Source organism: Mizuhopecten yessoensis, unplaced genomic scaffold, assembly GCF_002113885.1.
Source record: "Mizuhopecten yessoensis strain PY_sf001 unplaced genomic scaffold, ASM211388v2 scaffold11109, whole genome shotgun sequence".
Classification (NCBI taxonomy): domain Eukaryota; kingdom Metazoa; phylum Mollusca; class Bivalvia; order Pectinida; family Pectinidae; genus Mizuhopecten; species Mizuhopecten yessoensis.
In genome coordinates, this window is record NW_018408884.1 from 646,207 (window position 1) to 657,402 (window position 11,196).

Here is an 11,196-nt window from a genome sequence, read left to right on the forward strand (position 1 = left end):
GTACTCACATAACCCAGGTATATCATATTACACTCCAACACTGTACTCACACATAACACAGGTTATATATATGTGTTAACAGCCTAACCCTAACTCACAGCCTTACACATACATAATATACCTACGCATCACACATGTAATATACAACAACATTTGGTATAGCGCCCTATCTAGCTAACATACGCCACTCTAAAGAGCTTTATACACAAGTGAGCTCACCCACTAATACACCTCTCGCTCAACTCTTAATAGACAAACAAAATAACAACTATAATTGATATCAGCCTCTTATCTACAAACACTACTGGCAGTGAAACTATAACCTTAGATGTAAGGTCATACATTAATCACATACAGTTCATTGATATGTAAAGCTTTAGATAGATTAATTTACAATACGATTTTTAATATGTTTAAGTAGAAAGGTTATAACGTGTACATAAAACCCGTGTAGGCCCACATGGGTATAAAGACATAGGTGTATTTAAAAAAGGTTATAACGTGTACATAAAGCCTGTGTAGGCCTACATGGTTATAAAGACATAGGTGTAATTTAAAAAGGTTATAACGTGTACATAAAGCCTGTGTAGGTTCACATGGTTATAAAGACATACGTGTAATTAAAAAGGTAATAACGTGTACATAAAGCCGTTGTAGGCATACATGGTTATAAGGACATACGTGTAATTTAAAAAAGGTCATAACATGTACATAAAGCCTGTGTAGGCTCACGTGGTTATAAAGACATAGGTGTAATTAAAAAAAAGTTAAAACGTGTACATAAAGCCTTTGTAGGGCTACATGGTTATAATGACATCATGTAAATGCTAACAATAATTACTATACAGTCTTTTAGTACAAAAGATATAGGAAGATACATTATCTAAAATGGATTAATTGTAGTTATTGGAAAGTAGATGACTACCTTTTAGTTAAAATGTTAGCTAAAATATTGCCAATCATATTTTACATTAAAAGTGTAAATTAAATAGATTATTGAAGAGACGACAAGAAAAGAAGTAACGAAGAACATCATCAGAATGAAATCCACAAGTACACTGAGAGTTATCAATGAAGTGATCACAATGCTCATTATGATTAAGATGACGTATCCCATTTCTTAACTGACATAATATAACGTTAAGCGTACCAGACTGACAATATTCAAACATATTAACTACGTCATCATCGTAGGAGAATGACGTCTTATTTAATTTACTTCTAAAACTCGAAATGGAAAGTCCTTTTGTCAGTTCCTTAATTTCAATTTATTCATTATGCAAAAAAAAAAAAAAAAAAAAAAAAAAATTAAAAAATNGTTCCGGTGAATGGTTTTTTGAAATTTCTTTAGCATCTTAAGTTATAAATATCATCTTGATGAGAACTAATGAATGTTTCTTCTAACTTGTAATGAATGGGTATCTCACCTGTTTCCATGTTGTTACACTGAAACTAAGTCCCGTTTGTTTTTGGGTGGGATACGTTTTAAAAATGTATCCCATACACAAAATAGCATACGTTTTTTTCAGATGAAAAAAATGTCCTGTATCCCACATTTTGTTTTATTATTGTTTCACTTATCAAATATTACAGGAGAAGCAGAAATTATAAAAACGTTATGACTTTATGACTAAGAAAGAGCATTCTTAATAAATATAATAACGCAATTTTATTTACATTTACAGCTTTACAACTAACACAGTACAAAACTCCTCCTCCTAATTATAAGAATGAAATATTCCCCTCCTAGTTATCAGAATGACCCCGACCCCTCCTCGTTATCAGAATGACCCCCGACTACTCCATGTTATGAGAGTGACCCCTGACCCTCTCCTCGTAATCAGAATGATACACGACCTCTCCTCGTTATCAGAATGACACCCGACCCTTTATCGTTATCAGAAAGACACCCGACCCTTCCTCTTTATGCGAAAAAAACCCGACCTCTTCCTTGTTTTCCGAATGACACCCTACCCCTCCTCGTTATCAGAATAACACCCGACCCCTTCCTCGTTATCGGAGAGACACCCGACCGCTCCTTGTTATCAGAATGGCATCCGAGCCCCTCCTCGTTATCGGAATGACACCTGACCCCATCCTCGTTATCAGAATGATACCCGACACCTTCTCGTTATGAGAGTGACCCCCGATCCCCTCCTTGTTATCGGAAGGACACCCAACCCCTCATCTTTATCAGATTGACACCGATTCCTCCTCGTTATGAGAGTGACCCGCGACCCTCTCCTCGTAATCAAAATGATACCTCACCCTCCGCGTTATCAGAATGACACCCACTCCTCCTCGTTATAAGAATGACAATGAACCCTTTCCTCGTTATCAGAAGAAAACTCGACTCCTCCCCATTTTCAGAGTTACCCCCGACCCCTCGTCGTTATCAGAATGACAACCAACCCTTCTTCGTTATGAAAATGACCCCTGACCCCCTCCTAGTTATCAGAATGAAACCCGACCGTTCTCGTTATCGGAATGACACCCAACCCCTTACTCATTATAAGAATGACCACCGACCCCTCCTCGCTATTGGGAAGACATCCGCCCCCTCCTCGTTTTCGGAATGACACTCGACTCCTCCTCGTTATCAGAATACCACCCGAGCCCTAATCGACCCATCTGCGTTATCAGAATGACACCCGAAACCCTCCTTGTTATCGTAATGGCACCTGATCCCCTCCTCGTTATCAAAATTATACCCGACCCCTCATAGTTATCAGAATGATACCCGATCCCTCCTTGTTATTAGAATGATACCCGTCCCCTCTTCGTTATCAGAATTAAAACCGACCCCTCCGCGATATGAAAGTGACCCTTGACCCTCATTTGTCATCAGAGTAATATCCGACCCTCTTCCTTATCAGAATGACACCCGACCCCTTCCTCACCCGACTCCTCCTCGCTATGAGAATGACACCGACCCCCTGCTCGTTATTGGAATGACAACCGACCCCCTCCTGTCATCAGAATGATACTTGACCTCCTCATCGTTAACAGAATGAAACCCGACCCATACTCGTTATCAGAATAATACCCTACCGCCTCATCGCTGTCAGAATGACACCCGACCCCTCCTCGTTATCAAAATGACACCCGACCCTTTCCTGATTATGAGGTTGATCCCTGACCTTCTCTTCGTTATCATAATGAAACTGTTCATCACAACAGAGATGAATTGAACAAAAGTTTCACAGCCTTGCAACGTAATCTCCATAATATATGTACTTTCTAGATGTACACATGGTAATGTCATCAGCAAAGTGAAAGGATAATTAATATGAAGAAGTATAGTGTGATTGAACAGGGACAGCTAAATACAGTTTAAATTTATCATATTATAGCTAAAAGGCAAACAGACCACAATCATTATGTCACATATGATAAAATTACTTACAAATGAGATGGTGAACCTCAAGCAAAGCTAATATTTATACCATAATGATAGTACTATAAATACAAAATATTTAGGGCGAGTCATTTAAGTTTTGATAAAGGATTAAGTATAATAAGCAAGCTATTGAATTTGTGAATTTCACACATGAAATTAGTATCGTTTCTCTTTCCTTTTCAGGCCAGTGTTAATCTGCCCTAGCTGTTACTATGGCAGAAGGCGGCCCTTCACCAGAACTGGACGAACACTTACTGGAGTGTCCAATATGTCTGGAGCAACTTCGACAACCCAAGTCCTTACCCTGCCTCCACTCTTTCTGTCAGGAATGCCTCGGGACCTACATCACCAAGAAACTGTCTGGCAAAATGGCGTTGGCAACATCGTTCCCCTGTCCCATCTGTAGGAGAATGACCTACACCCTCAATCAAACAGAGGCTAAGGACAAATGGGCAGAACAGTTCCCGACTAATGCTGTGATCCAGGACCTTATCAAGCTTCAGGAACACTCGTCTGAACCACTGTACTGCAAGCCTTGCCAGACAAGAGGTAACCTGACCAATCTAGCGAAATTCTGGTGTAAAATAATGAACTTGTATTTGTGCGAAACATGTAAGGTGCAACATCATGATGTCTTGCATTATGAATGTGACATCTTAGATATTACTGGGTACGATAGCAGGAAGAAAAAACATGAAAAATCAGTCCCTAAATGCGACCAACATGACAAGAAATTGATTTGGTACTGTGAAGACCACAAACGTCTCGGATGCAACATATGCATGATCAACGACCACATGCGTTGTGAAGAGGTGACAACGGCAGTGGAATATTTACAGAAGTTAAAAGCTGGTTCACAACTAGAAGAGATGGAGATGGCACTGAAGATAGGAGTACAGGCAATGACGTCATTGGTAAAGGATTTTGACGAACAGCTCAAAACTCTGGTCCAAAATCAGGAAATCGCACTGCAAAGCATCACCGATCTTCGCCAAAGTGTCGAAGAACAGCTGAACAAACTTCAGAAGGACGTCACAGATAAGTTAATTATACTGTTTAAAGAGGTGAAGGGGAATATAGAGGCCTCGTCACGACAGAGTGAACGTCTGATGAACAGTATGGTTAATACCATGAAGTCGTCCATTACCGCCGCAGAGGAAAACGACACTTTTGAGGCGATAGTGTTGTATCAGAGAGGACAGGCAGAAGTGGAGTCGTATAAGGCCCTGGTCACGGAGATGAGCACGTCCGTCACCATTAACCATCAAATTGTTCCCAGACTGGTAACCCTTGGTGATGACGCGATGGGGAAGATCGTGATCGAGAGACGACGGCGATGTCTTCCTGGTGATCTTGAATACCAGTCCGTACCTTTGTCAGAGCGTAGTGTGAAAGAAATAGGGAAGTGCAACGTAAAGACTCCGTCAGATAAAAGTGATTGTTCCATATGTGGAATTGTGTACCTTCCTAATGCACAGATAGTACTTAGTGATTACAACAACAAGAAGCTGAAGCTGTTTACAGACAAAGGAAAGTACCTGGACGTGTTGCCCTTTCTGGGAAATCCCTGTGACCTGTGTCTGGTAAACAACAATACCGTGGCGGTCGCTGTCACCAGTCCTGGTGGTGTCCGTGTCGTGAACGTCGAGCACTCAAAACTCTCCTTGTCGTCTAAGATCAGCATGCCTAATGTCACGTACTGTTATGGTATAACACATTCAAACGGTAGGTTCATCGTGAGTACATTGGGTGGACAGGTATACAGTGTGACACAGGACGGAGCGACGGAATTGTTACATAAGTATAACAATACCTGTTATTGCCTCACACAAGATCCAGTAAAGGGAGACACACTCGTCAGTGTCTATAACAACACTGAGGGGAAAGTCGCGGTGTCCAGACTGTCGGCTGACAAACGTCACACGGATGTGATGAAGGTCGGTGTCGTGAGTGGTGTAAGGGGAATACACGTGGACAGGGAGGGTTTCATCTACGTGTGTGGTAAAGATTCACACAACGTCGTACAGATGCTTGGAGACGGAACACACGTCAGGGATCTGCTGACGTCATCAGATGGAGTAAAATATCCATATGCAATATTTGTTCGCGGTGACACGTTTGTGGTCACTTCTTGTGGTTCTGCAGACCAGGATAATTATATCCGAATCTTTCAACTCTACTTAACATGTAGCACAGAAAAACACGTAGATGGTTGATCACGTGATGTGCACATGAACCATAATAGTCACAAATTTAATACAAACACTGAAACATTGCAAATTCTCTAGCGTTGTTTACGATGTATTTTTGGAACTATGCATATTTTTTTCTGTAATTCAATATAACAGGACGTTAATAAGATTATAGTGAAGGAGATTCTTGTTTCTAAATATCATAAGTATACACAAAAGAGTGACAATATTAAAAAAAATAATCATTTTCATTATTGTTTTGTTTTCATTTTTTTTATGAAAACTGGAATTAAAATAATAGTTTTGATAACGAAATACAAAGTATCAAATGTTCTCCTCATACCATAGTATCATATATAGAGGTGGATGTTTACTGAAAAATAACTGATAAAAACGTTTTCATAAATGATATAAACGTTTTCTGTCGGGTAGTTTTACAGTGTCAATTGTCAGTAACTCTTTTTTGAGATATGACCAGGACACTTTTTTGCTGAATATTTTCTCCGGTTTAAAAGGAGATAACGACTCATCGGGGAAATTGTGTAATAATTATGTGTTCCCGGTACATTACGAGTGTTTGAATATATAGCCAACTTTTCTTCTCTGAAACAAAAATTGCAGGCATTTTATATTCTTACGTTCGAGTAAACCTCCGACTGCAAACGTAAATATTAAGCAGTAGTCTAATTTAAGTGCTCTCTGCAATATAAAATATTAAGATACAGTTTCTGTACAAAGTTTGCAATTCATCAAGGCTCTAATCAGTAAAACACTGATTATATGCTGAAGTTTGAGTCCGCTAAAAATAAGTTCTTTTACACTATTTTGATTTATATGTATGCCCTTCTTTCAACTTTTAGGCATGTTTTTGTTGTGCTATACTTTTCCAAAGATATAACTCTACCTCGAATAATTTTGACGGCTGTGGTTACATGATACCTCACGGTTGTATAAACCGTAAAAAGTAATATTTTGCTAGGCTTGTAAAGCTCTATCTTGATAATTATAATGATAAATGTAAATGAGAGATGCTAACGATGAAAGCTTGGTAAGGCATAGAATACCGAGGAGGGAATTTATTTCGTAGCGTTCCTCCAACTAATTTAATTGGTGTGCTGGCTAATCGAGAATGGCACAGTAATTCAGCTATCAATCGGGACCTCGTTAGAAGTGTTTTTCACATTCACCTGACTATTGAGTCAGATAAAGACATGAGACAGGTGCTAAAAATAGATAATAAAGACATGGGACGGGTGCCAATAATAGACAGTAAAGACGTGGGACGGGGGCCAATAGTAGATAATGAAGACATGGGACGGGTGCCAAAAGTAGATAATGAAGACATGGGACTGGTGCCAATAATAGACAGTAAAGACGTGGGACGGGTGCCAATAGTAGATAATGAAGACATGGGACGGGTGCCAATAATAGACAGTAAAGACGTGGGACGGTTGCCAATAGTAGATAATGAAGACATGAGACGGGTGCCAATAATAGACAGTAAAGACGTGGGACGGGAGCCAATAGTAGATAATGAAGACATGGGACGGGTGCCAATAATAGACAGTAAAGACGTGGGACGGGTGCCAATAGTAGATAATGAAGACGTGGGACGGGTGCCAATAATAGACAGTAAAGACGTGGGACGGGTGCCAATAGCAGCTAAAGAAAACATGGGACTGGTGCCAATAATAGACAGTAAAGAGGTGGGACGGGTGCCAATAATAGATAATGAAGACATGGGACGGGTGCCAATAGTAGATAATGAAGACATGGGACGGGTGCCAATAATACATAATGAAGACATGGGACGGGTGCCAATAAAAGAAAGTAAAGACGTGGGACGGGTGCCAATAGTAGATCAAGAAGACATGGGACGGGGGCCAATAATAGACAGTAAAGACGTGGGACGGATGCCAATAGTAAATAATGAAGACATGAGACCGGTGCCAATAGTAGATAATGAAGACATGAGACCGGTGCCAATAGTAGATAATGAAGACATGGGACGGGTGCCAATAATAGACAGTAAAGACGTGGGACGGGTGCTAATAGTAGATAATGAAGACATGAGACCGGTGCCAATAGTAGATAATGAAGACATGGGACGGGTGCCAATAATAGACAGAAAAGACGTTGGACGGGTGCCAATAGTAGATAATAAAGACATGGGACGGGTGCCAATAATAGACAGTAAAGACGTGGGACGGGTGCCAATAGTAGATAATGAAGACATGGGACGGGTGCCAATAGTAGATAATGAAGACATGGGACGGGTGCCAATAGTAGATAATGAAGACATGGGACGGGTGCCAATAGTAGATAATGAAGACATGGGACGGGTGCCAATAATAGATAATGAAGACATGGGACGGGTGCCAATAATAGATAATGAAGACATGGGACGGGTGCCAATAATAGATAATGAAGACATGGGACGGGTGCCAATAATAGATAATGAAGACATGGGACGGGTGCCAATAATAGATAATGAAGACATGGGACGGGTGCCAATAATAGATAATGAAGACATGGGACGGGTGCCAATAATAGATAATGAAGACATGGGACGGGTGCCAATAATAGATAATGAAGACATGGGACGGGTGCCAATAATAGATAATGAAGACATGGGACGGGTGCCAATAATAGATAATGAAGACATGGGACGGGTGCCAATAATAGATAATGAAGACATGGGACGGGTGCCAATAATAGATAATGAAGACATGGGACGGGTGCCAATAATAGATAATGAAGACATGGGACGGGTGCCAATAATAGATAATGAAGACATGGGACGGGTGCCAATAATAGATAATGAAGACATGGGACGGGTGCCAATAATAGATAATGAAGACATGGGACGGGTGCCAATAATAGATAATGAAGACATGGGACGGGTGCCAATAATAGATAATGAAGACATGGGACGGGTGCCAATAATAGATAATGAAGACATGGGACGGGTGCCAATAATAGATAATGAAGACATGGGACGGGTGCCAATAATAGATAATGAAGACATGGGACGGGTGCCAATAATAGATAATGAAGACATGGGACGGGTGCCAATAATAGATAATGAAGACATGGGACGGGTGCCAATAATAGATAATGAAGACATGGGACGGGTGCCAATAATAGATAATGAAGACATGGGACGGGTGCCAATAATAGATAATGAAGACATGGGACGGGTGCCAATAATAGATAATGAAGACATGGGACGGGTGCCAATAATAGATAATGAAGACATGGGACGGGTGCCAATAATAGATAATGAAGACATGGGACGGGTGCCAATAATAGATAATGAAGACATGGGACGGGTGCCAATAATAGATAATGAAGACATGGGACGGGTGCCAATAATAGATAATGAAGACATGGGACGGGTGCCAATAATAGATAATGAAGACATGGGACGGGTGCCAATAATAGATAATGAAGACATGGGACGGGTGCCAATAATAGATAATGAAGACATGGGACGGGTGCCAATAATAGATAATGAAGACATGGGACGGGTGCCAATAATAGATAATGAAGACATGGGACGGGTGCCAATAATAGATAATGAAGACATGGGACGGGTGCCAATAATAGATAATGAAGACATGGGACGGGTGCCAATAATAGATAATGAAGACATGGGACGGGTGCCAATAATAGATAATGAAGACATGGGACGGGTGCCAATAATAGATAATGAAGACATGGGACGGGTGCCAATAATAGATAATGAAGACATGGGACGGGTGCCAATAATAGATAATGAAGACATGGGACGGGTGCCAATAATAGATAATGAAGACGTGGGACGGGTGCCAATAATAGATAATGAAGACATGGGACGGGTGCCAATAATAGATAATGAAGACATGGGACGGGTGCCAATAATAGATAATGAAGACATGGGACGGGTGCCAATAATAGATAATGAAGACATGGGACGGGTGCCAATAATAGATAATGAAGACATGGGACGGGTGCCAATAATAGATAATGAAGACATGGGACGGGTGCCAATAATAGATAATGAAGACATGGGACGGGTGCCAATAATAGATAATGAAGACATGGGACGGGTGCCAATAATAGATAATGAAGACATGGGACGGGTGCCAATAATAGATAATGAAGACATGGGACGGGTGCCAATAATAGATAATGAAGACATGGGACGGGTGCCAATAATAGATAATGAAGACATGGGACGGGTGCCAATAATAGATAATGAAGACATGGGACGGGTGCCAATAATAGATAATGAAGACATGGGACGGGTGCCAATAATAGATAATGAAGACATGGGACGGGTGCCAATAATAGATAATGAAGACATGGGACGGGTGCCAATAATAGATAATGAAGACATGGGACGGGTGCCAATAATAGATAATGAAGACATGGGACGGGTGCCAATAATAGATAATGAAGACATGGGACGGGTGCCAATAATAGATAATGAAGACATGGGACGGGTGCCAATAATAGATAATGAAGACATGGGACGGGTGCCAATAATAGATAATGAAGACATGGGACGGGTGCCAATAATAGATAATGAAGACATGGGACGGGTGCCAATAATAGATAATGAAGACATGGGACGGGTGCCAATAATAGATAATGAAGACATGGGACGGGTGCCAATAATAGATAATGAAGACATGGGACGGGTGCCAATAATAGATAATGAAGACATGGGACGGGTGCCAATAATAGATAATGAAGACATGGGACGGGTGCCAATAATAGATAATGAAGACATGGGACGGGTGCCAATAATAGATAATGAAGACATGGGACGGGTGCCAATAATAGATAATGAAGACATGGGACGGGTGCCAATAATAGATAATGAAGACATGGGACGGGTGCCAATAATAGATAATGAAGACATGGGACGGGTGCCAATAATAGATAATGAAGACATGGGACGGGTGCCAATAATAGATAATGAAGACATGGGACGGGTGCCAATAATAGATAATGAAGACATGGGACGGGTGCCAATAATAGATAATGAAGACATGGGACGGGTGCCAATAATAGATAATGAAGACATGGGACGGGTGCCAATAATAGATAATGAAGACATGGGACGGGTGCCAATAATAGATAATGAAGACATGGGACGGGTGCCAATAATAGATAATGAAGACATGGGACGGGTGCCAATAATAGATAATGAAGACATGGGACGGGTGCCAATAATAGATAATGAAGACATGGGACGGGTGCCAATAATAGATAATGAAGACATGGGACGGGTGCCAATAATAGATAATGAAGACATGGGACGGGTGCCAATAATAGATAATGAAGACATGGGACGGGTGCCAATAATAGATAATGAAGACATGGGACGGGTGCCAATAATAGATAATGAAGACATGGGACGGGTGCCAATAATAGATAATGAAGACATGGGACGGGTGCCAATAATAGATAATGAAGACATGGGACGGGTGCCAATAATAGATAATAAAGACGTGGGACGGGTGCCAATAGTAGATAATGAAGACATGGGACGGGTGCCAATAATAGACAGAAAAGAAGTTGGACGGGTACCAATAGTAGATAATGAAGACATGG

The 11,196-nt window shown here is 40.9% G+C and overlaps 1 protein-coding gene across 1 annotated transcript in view; it reads left to right on the forward strand.

Moving 5' to 3' along the window:
• The window catches only part of LOC110465969, a 31,019-nt gene extending 25,183 nt beyond the window's left edge, over window positions 1–5,836 (forward strand). The window contains exon 5 of the mRNA XM_021522187.1: window positions 3,594–5,836. Coding sequence (XP_021377862.1) covers window positions 3,594–5,616 — 2,023 coding nt within the window. The 3' untranslated portion in view covers window positions 5,617–5,836. The remainder of the gene's footprint in view (window positions 1–3,593) is intronic.
• The last annotated feature ends 5,360 nt before the right edge of the window (window positions 5,837–11,196 follow it).